Here is a 19,281-nt window from a genome sequence, read left to right as displayed (position 1 = left end):
AAACAGCAGGCTCAGCTGGGTGTGGTGGCTCACACCTGTAATCCCAGCACTTTAGGAGGCCGAGGCGGGCGGATCACCTGAGGTCAGGAGTTGGAGATCAGCCTGGCCAACATGGCAAAACCCCACCTTTACTAAAATACAAAAATTAGCCAGGTGTGGTGGTGTGTGCCTGTAATCCCAGCTACTCAGGAGGCTGAAGCACGAGAATCGCTTGAACTCAGGAGGCGGAGGTTGCAGTGAGCCAAGACTGCGCCACTGCACTCCAGCCTGGACGAAGCCTCCCCAAGCCTAATGTTCTTTTCCTGTAACAAAACCCACTGCATGTGCAGGCATCCCTCTGGGCCCTTTGCATCATACCTGTAGGACTTGGGTGTTTGTTAAGTGTGAACTGACAGGCTCTTACTGCTTGCTGTGCTGTACTACAGTCCTTTGTCTTTATCCCAGGAGTCTCATGAAATAACAGACCTACTTAATTAGCTTGCAAGGGTACAAATCCCAGACCCTAATAAATGACCTTAAAATTGTGATATATCCAAATCCCCTATTATTTTTCAGTTTTACAATTTAAATATTTTTTATAGTGACAGAATCTCGCTATGTTGCCCAGGCTGGTCTTCCAACTCCAGAGCTCGAGTGATCCTCCTGCTGGGGTCTCAAAATGCCGAGATTAAAGGCATGAACCATTGCCCCTGGCCCAAATCACCTGTTTTTCTGATTGATAGTAATCTGGCAATTTTATGTGTCTAGCATTGTTTTCTATGTGGTCTTCAGAACTGCTAAGATATGAGGCAACCTATAAGCTCTGGGGTTGGCAAATTATGACCTACTTGTTTTTGAAAATAAAATTGTATTGGAACACAGCCACACACTTATCCATTGTCTATGGCTACTTTTGTGTTATAACAGCAAAGGTAAATAGCTGTGACAGTGAACACATGGCCTGGCAGCCTAAAATACTGGCCGTCTATCCCTTTAAGAAGTTTGTTGACCCCGTAAGAAGTCATTCCTCATCTAGAGCAATGGATCACATGGCAAAGCACCTTTGAAGGCGAGCTTAGTCTGTTTGAAAGCCAGCCAAGACAAGACTTTTTCTCCAAAGCTGTAAATACATACAGATTTATCAGGAAATATTTTCTACATGGTGCTTCATTCAGGGGTTATCAGTAGGGGCCATGTATGTAAGAGCTATACAGATAGAGACTATAGGATCTGACTAGAAAGCCCATTTCCAGTACTAGGTGAGTGATTAAAACAAACTGCATCAGAAGAAAGCATCTTGTCAAAATTACTACTTGTGAACTAAAACAAAGGACACATTCCCACTAGAACAGAAATAAATTTTAATTCATTGAAAAGTGCAGCAGTGAACAGGGTCCTTTTGAAGGGCACTTTCTAAGTCAAATGACTGAGATGACACAGAGCAAGGGCAGAATAGGAACAGAGGTGCAAACACAGGAAGTTACAAAATTCAGTGGGAACTAAGTGGTGGTAAAACTCAAGAACCCAACTCTACCCATCTAATTCCATTGGTGGATCAGTTGAATTAACTTTTGCTTTCTTTAGGATGAATCCTGGGACAACTTTCCTTTAAAAAAGCACTAAACCTTAGTTTAGACAATAAGTTTAAGAACACTTCTCACAGAATAAGGTAAAACTTCCATGGCTATCATTACTATTTTGTACAACAGCCCTAGTGTTGTCAATTAAAATGTGTTTGCAGGCCGGGCACGGTGGCTCACACCTGTAATCCCAGCACTTTGGGAGGCCGAGAAAGGTGGATCACCTGAGGTCAGGAGTTAATCAGCCTGGCCAACATGGTGAAACCCCGTCTCTACTAAAATTACAAAAATCAGCCAGGTGGGGTGGCAGGCGCCTGTAATCTCAGCTACTTGGGAGGCTGAGGCAGGAGAACTGCTGGAACCCAGGAGGTGGAAGTTGCAGTGAGCCGAGATCACGCCACTGCACTCCAGCCCGGGTGACAACCGCGAGACTTCATCTCAAAAAAAAAGTGTTTGCAACAGCACCATTTGTCAAATTCAAAGATGCTCAAAAGGTGTTCCCTACTTTGCATGAGAGGGAGAGCTTTGTAACAGGAAATTGTATAAGGCAAACTCTCTATTCATTCCTAAGGCCTCTGTTCATTCCTAATGTTTACATGGTTCTCTACTCTGAAGGGCACCAACATGGACCTCACCTTCTTAACATGGAAAATCAAAATCTAAATGAATACAATTAAAAGGAGGCAGCAAGCTTCTTGCAGTGGGTCCCTTAAACATTATGAAAACATCAGTGCATTGTGTAGTCTGTTACGCTATAAACTGAGGTCTCTTTATGAAAGATTATTTTAGCACAAATTCAGAATGAAGCCAGTCCAAGAAAAAAAGAATTGGAAGCTATTTGAAGGTTAGATAGGAAATATACCAAAAATAGAAGAGCGTAGAGAGGGCTGCACCACATCCTACCACGCAAGCACACCCACTGAACTGAGTAAGAGTGGCGTGGCTGAGGTGCCGTCAGCAGCTGACTATGTCACTCTTATGAGTTCTGCTCAGGAACAAGCATAAAACTGAATAATATGACATCACAGTCCAAGACCTGGTAAGAGTTGGTTTCTTTTTATTTGGAAATAACTATGGTCAACTTTCATTAATGTGGAAGTTGACTGATAATGTTAAGAGTCAAAGTGAAAAAGAAAGCCGATACCCATATTCAACAGTGCTTTCAGTTACAACATTTTTTGAATTTCCTTCTCTAAAACATTCACAGCAGAGGTGTCCATTTCACTTGCCTGTTTCACCTCTAGATACCACTACAGTTGCTGGGATCATGTGAGGTAAAGGAAGATATCCAATTGACTGTTAGCCCAACATGACTATCTGCAATTCTGATAGAAAAGCTACTTTCAGCCATGTCTTACAAAGTGCTTAAAGCTGGACAGAAGACTTTAAATAAAGCTAAAATCGCTTATTGCCTGAGTTGAACAAGTTACAAACCACAGCTCTTCCTCCTCCCCTGCTGTCTCACCACCAATTAGCCTTCTTGTGAGGACAACATTAGAAATGGAACTGGTTTTTGAGCCAAGAAACATAAAAATTTAGGTGTTCTTAGCCAAGCGTGGTGGCTCATGCCTGTAATCCCAGCACTCTGGGAGGCCGAGGTGGGTGGATCACAAGGTCAGGAGTTCAAGACCAGCCTGGCCAACATGGTGAAACTCTGTCTCTACTAAAAATACAAAAAATTAGCCGGGCGTGGTGGTGCGTGCCTATAATCCCAGCTACTCAGGAGGCGGAGGCAGGAGAATCGCTTGAACCCAGGAGGCGAAGGTTGCAGTGAGCTGAGATCATGCCATTGCACTCCAGCCTGGGTGACACAGTGAGACTCTGTCCCCACTTCTCAAAAATAAAAACATTTAGGTGTTCTCAACAGTGAAGAAACCTGAATAGATTTGATTTTGACAGGGGAATACTGATAATCATACAAGACTCCAAAACTCAGGAAGAACCCATCTAAAAGGGGAGAAGTTAGGGTAAAGTAGTTGATACTTTGCATCAACTGTAAGAAAATTTTCCACCTTAAAACAAATGAAGAGAATGACAGAAAAATGCAGATAGAGCCAACAACTTCATACATGGAACTTAAATTCAAGCTCCCTGCTGGACAGGCACTTCCTTCCTTTATCCCTGGTACAGCCCTTCCACTTGTCTGTTCAAGAGCCCTGTCTTCAGAAGGCCCTCGGAAGAGACAACCTTCACCAACTCTTGGCAGTTCTTCACTGCTGATGTTCCTAAGCCACTTCATTTTTCAGATCTCAGAGGGGAGTCTCAAGAGAAGGGACCTTGCCTTAATCCTTCCAGTGTTAACTGGCACTCCCTGTGGTTGGAAAGTAGATGGCTATCACCTTCAAGAGCTACCTGGAATTGGCCTTTATCACAAGCTTACTGCTCTATTTCAGTGCAGCACCAGCCTAGAATTCACAAAAACATGAACAGAGCTTGGGTGACATGTTTTGAATTTGCAACCTTACCACACTGTGATGAACATCATAAAAAAATGTATCTCTACTTATCAATCAACAATGGTACTTGTTCTTACTTGGATGATTCAGCTCTGATGGTTACTCTTCAAGCCATGTGATGTTAGTATTTTTGATAGTGAAGTGCTCAATCTGAAATGCTACACAGGTCCTTTGATTTTAGGTCAAGCTTACATATCAAAAGGTGTATCTGTGTGTTTGTGTGTGTCCTAAAGTACTGCCATTTATCTGAATGGGTTTACAAATTCAGTCTTTAACCACAAGAGGAATAATCAAGAACTGTGGCCCCAGGATAAAAAGAATACAGTGAGAACAAAGACCTCAGGAGTGTCCTTGTCAGCTAAAGGAAGAGACCAGAGACAGCCACTCCTGACACATGGGCAGAGTTCACAGTTTAACACATTGCACGAGGAAGTCAGCTGACTGGGTTGCTTTTTCAAACAGGACTTAAAGCCAGCCCAGAAACTCTTCCAGGTGTGGTCTTGAAGACTAGCTACAGACACCTACTACAATCACTTCATCAGAAAGAGGCGTGCAGGGATCCATCTGCAGAGGCTGTGTGAGGTCGCTACAGAAGATGTTTGGAAAATCTTCGAGTCCTGACACTGCCGCGATTGCTGAACATGAGACGGGGGTCAAACCTGTATCTGGGGAGGAAAAACCAAATGTAACATTAGCTCTCACTAGCTTCTCACTCAGAATATTATTCAGTGGAAAGGATAGCAGGAAGGGGTGTAAAAGAAACAAATCACCAGAAGGGACTCTAGTGAGAAAGTCTATGGTACAAAACATGAGCCCTCGACAGTTCCGAACATTTCTATCACCAGTCAGCACACACAAAGTCACACAGTGCAAGTCAAGAGGAGAAAAACAAGTAGGTTAATCTTGAAAGGTGTCAGAAGGCAGCAAGATTTGAGATTTTTTTCTTTTGAGGGAGTAGGGGTGGATCAACTGTTACATTATTACAGTGCTTGTGTTCAAGTCACCCTGATTTTATTTAATAATGGCTCCAAACCACAAGAGTAGTGGTGCTGCCAATTCAGAAATGCCAAAGAGAAGCCATAAAGTGCTGCCTTTAAGTGAAAAAGTGAACGCTCTTGACTTAATAAGGAAAGAAAAAATCATACAGCAAGACTGCTAAGACCTACAAGAGCCTCACCATAAACATGAGTCATTTTTGGTCGGGGCGCTGGCAGGGGGACAGAGTCAGTCTGTCGCCCAGGCTGGAGTGCAGTGGCACAATTTCAGCTCACTGCAACCTCCACCTCTCGGGCTCAAGTGATTCTCCTGTCTTAGCCTCCAGAGTAGCTGGGAACACTGGCGTGCGCCACCACACCTGACTAATTTTTTTTTTTTTTTGTAGAGACAAGAATTTCACCATGTTGCCCAGGCTGGTCTAGAACTCCTGGGCTCATGTGATCTGCCCGCCTTGGTCTCCCGAAGTGCTGGGATTACAAATGTGAGCCACCGCGCCCAGCCAGGAATGAATCTTCTATCTGTGAAATCATGAAGAAGGAAAAACGAATTCTAGTTTTGCTGCCACACCTTAAACTGCAAAAGTTAGGGCCACAGTGCATGACAAAAGCTTAGTTAAGACGGAAAAGGCATAAAATTTGTGGGTAGAAGACATGAACAGAAACATCTTCCGACTGATGGCAACTGGGCCTGGCACTATCCTTGAGGCTTCACGCATCCACTGTGGGTTCTGGAATAGATCCTCTGTGGATAAGGGGGGACTACTGCATTTTAGAACTGCAATTGACCAAGATTTTTTGTAAAGGGCCAGATAATAAATATTTTAGGGTATGGGAGCCATAGAGTCTCTGTCCCAACCATTCTCCTTTGCTGCTGAAGCACACAAGCAGCCAAAACCAGGTAAAGGAATGTGTGAGGCTGTGTTCCAGCAGGTGGGGCTAGATTGGGCTCACAGGATCTGGTCTGATGACCCCATTTTGGAGGACTCAACAGGCCCAAATGTTTGATAGGAAAGGAATAATCAGGGCTAAGGAATTTAAAACAGAAAATCAGGTTAAGTTTAAGTAGTTCAGGCTAACATCAGCAAAGCCAGCATCTAGCACTTTAGTTATAAGCTTCTAAAATGTGAGGAAGACAATTTGTTAAAAACCAAACAAAACTTGCTTAGGAAATAATGTATTCACTTCCTTATAGGGTGACCCTTGGGCAAATCACAACTGCAAGCTCAATTTCCTCATTTGAAATTTACCTGTTTGGGCTCTAAGGGCTGTGTGGAAATTCTATGAATTCTAACACTTAGAGCCAGATGTTCAGAAGAAACAGACAGCTGGCTCCATCTACCTTGCACTGGCCAACCAGATGCCAGCCTGGCAGGTCCATGTCCTAGCAGTGGCATGGTCAGGGACTGTTTGGCCACACATCATAATCCAAGAGGTCCAGTCCCTTGACCCTCCATTTAAGATTTAATCAGATGCTGGCTTTAAGTTCCCAGAGTCAGCCAGGGAGTACATGGTTAAAAAACATTAACTGCTATCGACATCTAACTTAATTTGGTTTAAAAGAACATTCTGAGCTAAGTAACTGTTGGAAATTGCAAAGTCAGCACATGTAAACTGGAAGTCTTGTGCTTTTATTTTAGGGACTGGACTTCCTATTTCAGGTAACTGGTACCAAGCTAGGATCTATTTCACTAACTTGGAGGAAAGACCAAAGTAAAGACCAATGGTCAAAATTCTTGACCATTCTTATTGTACTAATGGGATTATCCATATAAAAACAGTTACTTCATTCAAGTGATATAAAATAATAAATATTATGTTTTTATATTGTTACCTGGCTTTAGTTTACTGGTGTCCATGCCACTTTGGCACTATATACATTATTTAAAAGCAAACAATGAACAGTCTATCATCGAGTTTTTCTACTCATTCACATTTATTTGTCTCTAATTTGGACTAAAGATAAAATTTAATACAAAGACGGCTAAAAAATTAAGTGATAACTCTCCATCAGCTTAGGACATCATTCTTCCCTCTCTTACAGTCTGAAGGTAGGAACTAAAATATTCCTTTCCCAGTGAAAGTTTGATTTTTAAACTTCATGATCTTCAAGCAAAAGATAAATGACAAGCTTCCTGCCACCAGCAGCTCAAATGCATGGTGTACTGACACCCAGTGTTACTGCTGAAAAGTTACTAAGAAGGACCGTGTGGGGAACAAATCTGACTTAGCAGGTGATAGCTAAACATCCTTTATACCTCCATATCGTGCAATGGGCTTATATATTTCAACATCTGAGTTTACACCTTCTATTTTCATTGTGTGTTTAATATATTAAATTCACCAGCAAACATTCAAGTTTCTGTAGTAGGGGTTTCTGAGAAATGAAATGAAGGCATATACTCTTGCAAGCTCTAGGGAACAGGGGAACAGGGCAGCAGTGGGTCGCAGCTTACTTAAAGAAGCCCCAAGTGTCACCAATGCAAACAAGTGGTACCATGACAATAATCACAGCACGAAAATAACAAGAGCCCCATGTTTGGTGGGGAGCAGGGCTGTACCTCTGGCTAAAGTACCAACTGGCAGTGGAGAACAAAAGTTTCAAAAGCTTGATTTTCCCAGCACAACGGGCTGATGCAATTAGAACACAGTATTCCCTCTAAAGCAGAGGAATCATCATCTCACAGCAAAAAGGGCTCCCTTTGCCTTCAAGAACAGCATGTCTACTAGAAAAAACTTGGCCAAGTAAATAAGAGAAAGGAAACTTACCCGGGGTCAAAAACCCCTGGAGTGCGACAGGTTGGCCCAGAACAGGACTGTAACATCATTAACCGATAGTTCATCTTTCCTAAAAGCTCTGGGTCTATGGTTTTAGCAATGTTAGTGATCTGGTCTGGGTCTGCAGTCAGATTATAGACTTCTACAAACACCTAGAAGACGTGAAAGAATGGAGGAAAGAAAAGAGCAAAGGTCAGCCGTGAAGAAATACTCTTAACATGACTTATTTCTAAAGGGGAAGGGAGGAGGTAGATTAAAAAAAAAAAAATCAAGGCCCTGGAGACTCTCAATCTGTTTTCAAGATCCTCAAAGAGCTCACTGCTTCCTTGAGATGAGGGAACATCTGTTCTGCGGGTTCAGTTGCTTCGGGTCTCTAGCCACATGCTAAAAAGGGGCCCCTGCACACCCTGTGCCTTCAGGCAGAGGCAAGAGAGGGTATGGGGAAGAAATGCATTATCTTCTGTAATTAGAACAGAAAGCAGGAGCCTCCAATGGCAAGGTCTCAGAAACAAGACTTGGCAATAAAGTTACTAAAGTGAGAGCGAACATTTAAAGGTGATTTTTGCCCTAGAATTGTGAAGTTCAAATGAGAATGATATGAAAGTACTCTTGCCTGTGTTATAGAAATGTTAAGTTTTCCTATTTTAAAAAGTAATTGTGGATATATTGGGGAAGGACACAATACTAATTATTATTTCTAAAATAAGACAGGTCTAACGCAGTACTTTTCCCTCTATAATCTGTATGCTGTTCTCCAAATTGGAGTCAAATGTGAGGCTAGAAAGATGGTAGGTAATTTTGCCTATAATGGCTTCAGGTAGCTGCCCTCACTCACACAATCACTTATAAAGTAGTTATCAAACTGATAAACATTATGGGGGAGCAGGGAACAGGAACTGAGTTTGAGGAAAGCTCTCTTGCTTGTTGTCCAAAGTGCTTATCAGCTGCAAATGGAGTGGAGAATGAGTCCATTTCTGAGAAACACAGATGGGCATCTGTTCCAGATGGTCAGATGAGGGTTGCCAGATGGGGCAGGTGAGCATATGCTGATAAACAGTAAGAAACCACAAGGGACTAGAGTCCATGGGATCCTTCAGATAATCCATACCAACTTGTGTTGGCCAAAAACCACCTTCTTCCATGGATGGACTCCTGGGCCTCTGACCCCCACTCTAATCTATTACAGCAGCATTGGATTATGCTGTGGTGGGAACAGGAGTTTCCGAATACACCAGGTGCTGGTAAGCTTTCTAGAAAATGCTCCACCCAATCTACCAGGGAAGCTAACAGACAAAGCATTTATCATTCTGAAAACATGAATTGTGCATTTAAAGTGTATATTTGGGTGGTGGTGGGAGTGGAGAGAACTCAATTCAGAAAGATTACAATTAGAGAAGTGAGACATGGCCTTACAACTGAAGGAAACCTAAAGTGAAGCACAGATAAGAAACACAACCTCTTCCCTAGGGAGCAGCCTTGGAATTGCTCTTATGCCACCAAGTCCAGCCAACAAAGCACCAGCAAGAAAGGAGCGGGGGAAGTGCAGGCAGAAGTCCCTCTTACCTCCTGGTCATCAAACTCGCAATACTGCAAATTCCACAATGCTGACATTGTCCTCACACAGGCATAGGTATTGTTATAAGCATCTTCACATACACAGTCTGGGAAGCATTGCTGTAGGGATATTTCAAAAGTTAAATGAAGACAGTTCTTCCATAGTAACAAATACCTAGTTGCCTAGAAGGGCAATCGGCTTGGCTCATGCCGGACGTGCAATTTGACAGCAATTAGAAAACCTTCCATGGGGAAGCCAGTAACTCAAAAACAGATGTGAGGTTTTGTTCCTTTGGCTAACTTGATCAAGGTATATGGGTTGTTCCATTTGTAGACTGTTGCCATCCTTGTCTGCTAAACTCCTGACAATAATTACTTAAAATGGGCACCTGTAAAATGTATGGGTTGGCAAGAAGAAATCAACTCAAATGACTCCTTTCTTTTTTTTTTTTTTGCAATGGAGTTTTGCTCTTGTCGTGCAGGCTGGAGTGCAGTTGTGCGATCTCAGCTCACTGCAACCTCCACCTCCCGGGTTCACACGATTATCCTTCCTCAGCCTCCTGAGTAGCACAGGCATGCACCACCACGCCCGGCTAATTTTTGTATTTGTAGTAGAGATGGGGTTTCGGCATGTTGGCCAGGCTGGTCTCGAACTCCTGACTTCAGGTGATCCACCTGCCTTGGCCTCCCAAAGTGCTAGGATTACAGGTGTGCGCCACAGTGCCCAGCCCAAATGACTCATTTCTAAGAGCTACTAGGAAATGTCACCCTAAGAAGTTGGAGGAGAAGGCTAAAATGAGTTTTGTGGAATCATGTGCAAGTAAGTTATTTATGAGTGTTCTTATCACCAGGTACGACTTAAATCTAATTTGTCTACCATATGATCTGTTATTGCACTTTTGGTTGGTTCATTACACTGTAACACTTTGGTGTTAGAAGAATCAATCAACTCCAAGTGGAAGCCTATTTTCCCTTCTCCAAAGTGAGGCCAACATGGCTGTTTCCCTCTTTGTGACCTGCCTGGCTGCCGCCAATGCGAGGCACTCATAATGGCATGGTTACGGGCAGGAACCACATCTCTCTACTGCATGCCTCAGTAACATTATCCCTAATTAAAAAAAAATGGTACTGTTATTGGGAGGGGTAGAAAACAGGGAAGAGGAATTGATAAGAACACGGGTGGATACATGCACTTGCTACATAAATTGGAAGATTAACAGTGCACATTCTGATGACAGGTCAGCAGCATCATTTCCAAGATCACTGGATTTACCTTTGTCCATCTACTAAACCACTCACAGTCAGTGACAAAGGAACATGACTCAGATGAAAGGTTTCAATATTTGACACATGGCAACCAGCACCTTGCCATGTTGTCAGTGAGAAAGCTGTCTAAGTTGATTCAAGCTATTACTCACAGATACGCCAGGACTCAGGGAAGGGCATGTTGGGTCAGTGACGTTACGGCCTTCTCCTTGGTATTCCACCAGGACATCTGATCGCCAGGTCAAGTTACTGGCACCTCTCTAGAAAGAAGAGCAAGCGGAATTTCTGTAATGCACATAGACTATGATAAAGATCACAAAGTAATTGACTGCTAAAGGGGACTTGGGAGTCAAAAGTAATTGGACTGTTCATTCAGTAACTAAAGGGAATGACTAAAACAGGTACATATGAAAGCTACTGAGCAGTATGTTTGGCACTTAAGGGCCTTTACAAATGATGGTCAAATGCTTTGAAAATTTAATAGTTTCTTCCCAAGGCTACTTCTGTGAATCAGGTCAGGAATGGAACCTGACAAGGTAGCTAAGCAAGAATCAAAGTCACAGTGCAAGTTGCTGAAAGTCCAGACTAGAATAAATAATACTGTCATATGCTCTATGTAAGAACTGTTTTAAGCTCAGACTAAGAAACTTATAACCTAATAGACACAAGGACAATGAAGAAATATTCCACAGACTTGTGTGCTAAAGACTGTAACAGGTTCAAAGCACCTCTTGATGGTCAGAATGAAGGTATAGTACATTAATTCACTCACTCTTCAATGTACATTCATGGTGTGGAAGGAAAGAAGTGGCAGCATTTGAAAGCAGCAAGTTTAAGACACAAATGGTGAAAGGAGAAATAATCTAGGAACGGGAGCAAGTTTTAGATTCAAAGAGCATGAGTATAGGTTGAACGCAGACCACTTAGATGTGTGGCTTCCTGAAACCCAGCTTTCAGACAAGGAAGCAGTGCACAGTGAGGGTGGAGAGGCAGGCTGGTACCACACAGGAAAAGGCCCTGAACATCATGCTGCCCAGGCTTGTCCTATGAAGAACAGCAGGTGATGGGAAATCATAGGAGGTTTTTGAGCAGGGAGGTAACACAATCAAGGCAGTGATTTAGAAAAGTCAGCTTAGTGGCAGAATCTAGAGACAGAAACTGCATTATTCATAACAGTCAAAAAGTGGAAAGACAGGAAGACCAGGTTAGAAGCTGCTCTTAAAATGGTCAAAGTCTGGTTGGGAGCTTGGTGAAATGCAGAATCTCAGGTCCTACTCTAGCTCTAATAAGCCAAAGCCTGCATTTTGTAAGAACTCTTGGTGATTTCCACGCATAGTAAAAATCTGAGCAGCACTGCTCTAAAAAAGTGGTTCTTAAAATGTGGTTCCCAGGACAAGCAGCATCACCTGGAAACTTGTCAGAAATGCAAATTCTTAGTTCCTAACGTAGGTGGACAGCAACCTGGGTTTTAGCAAGTCCCACAGGCAATTCTGGGGAATGCCTGTTTGAGAATCACTGCTCTAAAGAATGCTAAATGTGGGTGAGTACAGCGGGGAATGGGTAACGGCTTGTGCAAGGCCTTGAATGCCGCAGCCACCTGAAAAGGGGGAGTTAGAGATAGGAATTATTTCCTAACTTGTTGTTCTACAATGAAACTTGAACAATCCTGTGCGGCTCAGGATCTCAGAAATCATGAGTCACTGGAGACTTAAAAAGCTCATGCCGGCTGGGCGTGGTGGCTCACGCCTGTAATCCCAGCACTTCGTGAGGCCGAGGTGGGCGGATCACCTGAGGTCAGGAGTTCGAGACTAGCCCGGCCAACATGGTGAAACCCCGTCTCTACTAAAAAATACCAAAAAACTAGCTGGGCATGGTGGCACACACCTGTGGTCCCAGCTACTTGGGAGGCTGAGGCAGGATAATTGCTTGAACCCGGACGGCAGAGGTTGTGGTGAGCCGAGATTGCACCACTGCACCCCAGCCTAGGTGACAGAGTGAGACTCTGTCTCGGAAAAAACAAACAAACAAACCTCATGATGCTGCCAAACCTGAGCCATGGAAGCCAGAAGGTGGAATTGAGTGAACTGTCAGAATTGAGTGAACTTCAAAATCCCACCCTTGAATGTCAAAGTGTCCAGAGGAGAAAAGAGCACCTGAGAAGTCTAGATCAGTGGTTCCTGAACTTTGCTGCATATTAAAATCACCAGGGAAACTTGAAAAATCCCAAGGGATTCTATCTCATGCCAATTAAATCAGAATCTCTAGGGGTGAGGCCCAGGCATTAGTATTTTAGTTTCCGAGTGATTCTGATGTCTGACCAAGTTTGAGACTCATGGTCTGTAGGAGTTGTTAAACTTTTTTTGTAAAAGGCCACAGAGTAAATACTTAGGCTCCTGGCTATACAATCTCTGTCACATCTACTCAGGTAGCAGGGAAGCAGCCATCAACAATACATAAATGAATGAGTGTGGCTGTATTCTGATATAACTTTATTTACAGAAATGGGGGTGCGCTAGATTTGGCCCACAGGTTGTAGTCTGCCAACTGCTAGTCCAGCAGAACTTTCTGGCTGAAACGTTCTCGATCTTTGCTGTTCAATATGATGGCTACTGAGCACATGATGTGCAGCTAGTGCAACCGAAGAACTGAATTTCATTTTTAATTCAAATAGCCACACATGGCTAATTAACTGTTCTAATACATCAGTATTTCATCGGAATAGCCTCCAAAAACAAAACATGAACAAGGAAAAGAACCACATCTTAAGTGGCACTTAGAGAACTATGCAGAGAAATTATACACAACATAATAATTTTTACCCCTAGAGTGAATCAGTTTTTTTTTCTAATTAGAAATAAACTTAATGCCGGGTGCAGTAGCTCATGCCTGTAATCCCAGCACTTTAGGAGGCCAAGGAGGGGGGATCACGAGGTCGGGAGATCGAGACCATCCTGGTTAACACGGTGAAACCCCGACTCTACTAAAAATACAAAAAATTAGCCGGGCCTGGTGGCAGGTGCCTGTAGTCCCAGCTACTCGGGAGGCTGAGCCAGGAGAATGGCGTGAACCAGGGAGGCGGAGCTTGCAGTGAGCTGAGATCGCGCCACTGCACTCCAACCTGGGCGACAGAGCTAGACTCTGTCTCAAAAAAAAAAAAAAAAAAAAAAAAAAAAAAGAAATAAACTTAATAAGGTACAAAGTATAAGACTTGTATGAAAAGTTAAAAGATGTAAAATTTCCTCTAACTGATCTATAGGTTAAATGCAATTCCAACCAAAAGCCAACATTTTTCAGATAATCTGAAAAGCTGATTCTAAAGTTTATGTATGTGGAAGACAGGGGCTAGGATCCCCATGAGGACAACAAGCCTATTGCAATAAGGTATGCCTATGCAAATTGAGATTTAGTTACACAGCTTTATAAGACAAAATCATATTGGCACAGGGATGGACAGATTCGTGGAGCAAAAAAAGACAACTGAGTATCTATAGAGAAAAAAAAAAAAAAGAAACTGAATCCCTGACTCCTATCTTACAAGAAAATAAATTTTAGATACATCAAGGACTTGGATGTAAGAGGCAGAGCTATAAAACTTTTAGGAGAAAATATAGGAGAATAGCTTTCTGGCTTCAAAGTTTAGAAACATCTTTATAAATACACAAAGGACACTAAACATTAAAAGAAACAATATATACATTCAATTCTTGGAGTGCAGTGGTGTGATCTCTGCTCACTACAACCTCCACCTGCTTGGCTCAAGCGATCCTGCTACCTCAGCCTTCCAAGTAGTTGGGACTACAGATGCACACCATCATGCCTGGCTAATTTTCTGTATTTTTTGTAGAGACTGGGTCTTGCCATGTTGCCCAGGCTGGTCTTGAACTCCTGGACTCAAGAGATCAGCCTGCCTTAGCCTCCCAAATTGCTGGGATTACAGGTGTGAGCCACTGCACCTGGCTCCCATATCTTAATACATGGAAAAGACAAGTCATAATAAGGAGACTATGATACGCAAAAATGCAGAGGCATTTCTCAAAGGAAGAAACACAAAAAGGCATAAATGAAAAGTGATTCCCTGATCAATAACACAATAAAAAAAAAACTGGGCAAAGGATCCAAATATGAACACATCTCCAAAGAAGCTATACAAATGGCTGACAAACACATGATGAAATGCTAACCACCAATAGTCAGCAGGGAAATACAAATCAAAACCACAATGAGATACTACTTCACACCTACTACAATATAATCACAAAGACAGATAATAGCAAGTATTGGCTCACACCCGTAATCTCAGCACTTTGGGAGGCTGAGGGGGGAGGATTTTTTTTTTTTTTCTTAAAATCTTGGAAAACAAGCAAGGTTCTCTTGAGCCCAGGAGTTCGAGATCAGCCTGAGCAATGTAGGGAGACCTCATTTCTACTATTTAAAAAAAAAAAAAAAATTAGCCAGACGTGGTAGCCGGCAACTGCAGTCCTAGCTACTGGGGAGGCTGAGGTGGGAGGATCCTCTGAGCGTAGGAGACTGAGGCTGCAGTGAGCTGTGATTGGCAACACTGCACTCCAGCCTGGGTGACAGTGCAAGACCCCATCTCAAAAACAAACAAAACCATTACAACTGCATTATTCATAATAGCCAAAAAGTGGAAACAGCCCAAATATCTGATGAATGGATAAATAAAATGTGATATATTCACACACAGAATGTTATTCGGCAGTAAAACAGAACAAGGTACTGACACATGTTACAATGATATGATCCTTGAAAACACTATGCTCAGTGAAAAAACCAGTTACAAGAGGCCACATATTATGTAATTTCATTTATATGAAAAGTTCAGAACAAACAAATCTATACAGACGTAAAGAAGATTCGTGGTGGGAATGGGAGCAACAGATCTAATCAATTCCCTGCACCACAATTTAATCAATTCTCTACTAGATATTTGGATTTTCAGTTTTCTCCTATTAGAGTGACTAATGTGCCTGGGAGTTTAGGGTGATGAAAATGCTCTTAGATTATGATGATGGTTGTACCACTCTGAATACACCAACAACTATTGAATTGGATACTTTTAAAAAAAAGATTTATTTATTTATTTTGAGATGGAGTTTCACTTGTTGCCCAGGCTGGAGTGCAATGGCGCAATTTCGGCTCACTGCAACCTCCACCTCCCAGGTTCAAGTGATTCTTCTGCCTCAGCCTCCCGAGTAGCTGGGATTACAGATGCCCGCCACCATGCCCAGCTTGTTTTTTGTATTTTTAGTAGAGACAGGGGTTCACCATGTTGGCCAGGATGGTCTCGAACTCCTGACTTCAGGTGATCCACCCACCTTTGGCCTCCCAAAGTGCTGGGATTACAGGCGTGAGCCACCGCGCCCGGCCGACACTTTAAATGAGTGAATTGTATGGTATGGGAATTAAGCTGTTAAAAAATAATTCACCTCATTATTAAACAAACAGATGCACAGTAAGACCAAATGCCACTTTTCTCTCACCAGACAGGCAAAAGTTAATTTGTCTGACTGTTTTTGACATGTGTACTCTGAAGTGGTATGTCTTGTTAAACTAAACTCTTGGTAAGTTATACTGATTACACTTGTATGAAAAGTATATGAAGTAGTTTCCAAATTCTCAGACTTCTGAAATCTTGGGTATTTTAAAAATCTTTGTCAGTTCACAGAGAGAGGTCTCCTTCAGTTAAAGCATTTCTGTGATTAGCACTGAAGTAATCCTTTTGCGTTTGTTTTAGCCATTTTTAATTCTTCTGCAAGTTGATTAGCCACTTTTTTTGCCCATTTTCCCACTGGGATATTAATCTTTGCTAAGAACTCATGTATTTGGACTAATGACTCTTTTTTATGTATGTTGCAAGTGTGTTCCCAACCTCTCTTTATTTATGGTGGGTGTTCTTAGAGGAGAGCAAAAGAGGGGAGGAAACAACTCTCGATTTCACATGTGGTCTAATATTTTATTTTAGAAAACTCCTTCACATCACAAGATTTTCTGCCCCCAAATTTAATAGTATTATTTAATATTTAAATGCTTAAGTCTTTACACAACCCAGAATTTATTGCGGTCTTGGCTCAGGCCTGATTGAGGGCGCTATACTTACCAAAATGGGCAATAAGGACATCCCATCCATCTGTGTCTTATTTAGGTCGTAGCCAGCAATGTCCAAAATAGTAGGACCCAAGTCAATGTTGGCAACCAGCATCTATGAGAATGAGGGAAAAACAATCTAGAACACAGCTGGTCTCATTTTCCTTTTCTACCTATACTAAAGTTCTCTTCCCCCCACCCTGCCCATGAGACAACAGCACTATTACCTTTTATACAGCCCATACTTTGGTCTGTCTCATAGATCCAAATATAACTATAATAACTTCAAACAAAATATAAAGGCTTATAAGGCTTGTATAATAGTATATCCCCCTGGCAAGTTACATATTTATTCTACCCATTCTGTTATTGATCAAAATGTTTTTTGAAAACTCCTTTGGGACTGCTTTGAGTTTGTTGCGAATCATGAGAAAAATGTTGGTCTAATTATTTTATACAAAGTGTCTTACAACTTGATTATTCAGATTAACTAAATTTGATTTCAAATGAACTCCAGACATTTTGGAAGGCCTCAAAAAAGGAATGCTTCCCATCAGTGAGAATTATTAGCTCTTTTTATAGCTTCTCAAAGGGACAACACTGCCAAAATATGTTTGCAACAGGCTGTGAAGGCTGCAGAAAATTTATTCCAAAAATGTAGCAATAAAAGTTTTTTTAAGAGCAAAAGACTTAGATGTTTTTAAACATTCTAGAAACTAAAGGCATTGTCCTGTATTTATACTTTGACTTATTTCCTTGGTTATTAGACTATTTTCCTTCTGTAAGACAATGCCTCTACAGGGCCTAATCCAGAGTAGCCTAATGGAAATATAAAGGGGACCCCATATGTAATTAAAAATTGTCCAATAACCACATTAATAAAAACAGGTAAAATTGTATATATTTTAACCTCCTATAAAAATATCTGAATATTAATATTTCAACATGTAAACAATATTTTTTAAAAAATCAATGAGATTTAACTTTTTGTGAACCAAGTCTTTGAAATCTGGTATTTCACAATAATAATACATCTCCATTTGGACTATCCACATTTCAAGTGCTCGACAGCCACAAGTGGATAATGCAGGCCTAGAGAGAATGTAAGCATAGAAGTCACTTGGTCACAGGCTAGAAAAATCTTCAAGCACTGAAACAATCCATTGAGCGAAACAAAGAGGAAGTGAGAAAAACTGGGAACTAAAGTTTACTGTGCCAGGCATTTGACATTTATTCTCATTTATTCCTCATCACAGTCCTTGGACACAGTGTTTATAGGTGAAGAAATGAAACACAAGTCACTGAAGCAAAGTTATCAGCTTATAACTGGAAAAGCCATTACTTACTGACAGGAAGTAACAGTCTTCAAAACTGTTGAGAACATTTAGATCATCTTAGGAGAGGCCAAACAGGGAGATAAAACAAAACAAAAACACCCCAGCCCTGCCACTTTTAATTTAAAAACAAAACCAAAAGTACAGATATGAAAGGCAAAAAAAAAAAAAAGCTTCAGAATATTATCAGGGGCCAGGTTTCCTGATGGCCAGGACAGCTCTTAGAGGGCAGAATGATAAATATCCTGGCCCTGAATCAATTAGTCTAACTCTGCAGCTGTCAGGTATTACCGCCCAGAGGCAGGCACTTCAGGAGAAAGGCAATCCATATGTTACTCAGTGGGGGAAAAACCTCACACACAAAAAACGATGTCTCCAGGGATGATACAAGACTCACTGTTACAGATAATTTTCCTGGTTCGAAGACCCCCAGGCAAACTGAGCAGCTTGGAAAACAGTCATCAAGTGTGAGTGTCAATATGGAAGAGGTCACAGCAGGAAAGGAGGGTCAGAGAGAGATACCATCTCCAGAATGAGATCAAGACAACAAGCCATCTACAGACCCTGAAGTGTGACTAACAGATCTTCAGTGATATCTGTAAAATGAATGAGGTGAAGCCAGTTCCTCAGATACTACTATGATGTCCAAGGCAGTTTTAAAAGAAAAGAGGAAACATAAAAAAACCCAGAGATATAAAATGGTGACTGTCATCTCACCAAATCATCTCACCAAAAATTGCAAAAGCCACCACCTGTATAATGGGAGGCTTGTTCCTTTTTTGGTGAGGTGGGGGGAAGCTCTTTTTTGTTTTGTTGTTTTTTGAGACAGGGTCTCATTTTGTCACCCGAGCTGGAGTGCAGTGGCACAATCACAGCTCACTGTGGCCTTGACCTCCCAGACTCAACTGATCCTCCTGCCTCAGCATCCAGAGCAACTGGGACTACAGGTACACACCATGATGCCCAGCTAAATTTTGTATTTTTAAATTTTTCGTAGCGATGCCATGTTGCCTGGGCTGGTCTCAAACTTCTGAATTCAAGTGATCCGCCTGCCCTGGCCTCCCAAAGTGCTGGGATTACAGGCGTGAGCCACTGCACCCAGCCGAGGCTCTTTCTAATGGCATTTTGCTCTCTGGAGATAAAGGGGTAAGTTCCAGTATAAATCCAAAGTCACTAAGATTCAGCACAAGTACCGTAAGCACAAGTCATTCCAGGACTCCTTCTCCCTAGAAATCTA

At 41.9% G+C, this 19,281-nt stretch overlaps 1 protein-coding gene across 2 annotated transcripts in view; it reads right to left on the bottom strand.

The window, feature by feature from the left end:
- Positions 1-1,323: 1,323 nt before the first annotated feature.
- GNS (glucosamine (N-acetyl)-6-sulfatase) overlaps positions 1,324-19,281 on the bottom strand; it is a 45,836-nt gene continuing 27,878 nt past the window's right edge. For both annotated transcript variants that reach the window (XM_522454.9, XM_003952134.6), the window contains 5 exons: positions 16,724-16,825; positions 10,758-10,865; positions 9,349-9,459; positions 7,777-7,937; positions 1,324-4,680 (listed from right to left, as the gene is read on the bottom strand). In XM_522454.9, the coding sequence (XP_522454.1) occupies positions 4,602-4,680; positions 7,777-7,937; positions 9,349-9,459; positions 10,758-10,865; positions 16,724-16,825 (561 nt within the window). In that variant the 3' untranslated portion in view covers positions 1,324-4,601. The remainder of the gene's footprint in view (positions 4,681-7,776; positions 7,938-9,348; positions 9,460-10,757; positions 10,866-16,723; positions 16,826-19,281) is intronic.

The sequence above is a fragment of the Pan troglodytes genome, chromosome 10, assembly GCF_028858775.2.
Source record: "Pan troglodytes isolate AG18354 chromosome 10, NHGRI_mPanTro3-v2.0_pri, whole genome shotgun sequence".
In the NCBI taxonomy this organism is placed as follows: Eukaryota; Metazoa; Chordata; class Mammalia; order Primates; family Hominidae; genus Pan; species Pan troglodytes.
The sequence above is the reverse complement of the archived record's forward strand: the minus strand, read 5'-3'. Positions and strand labels throughout refer to the sequence as shown.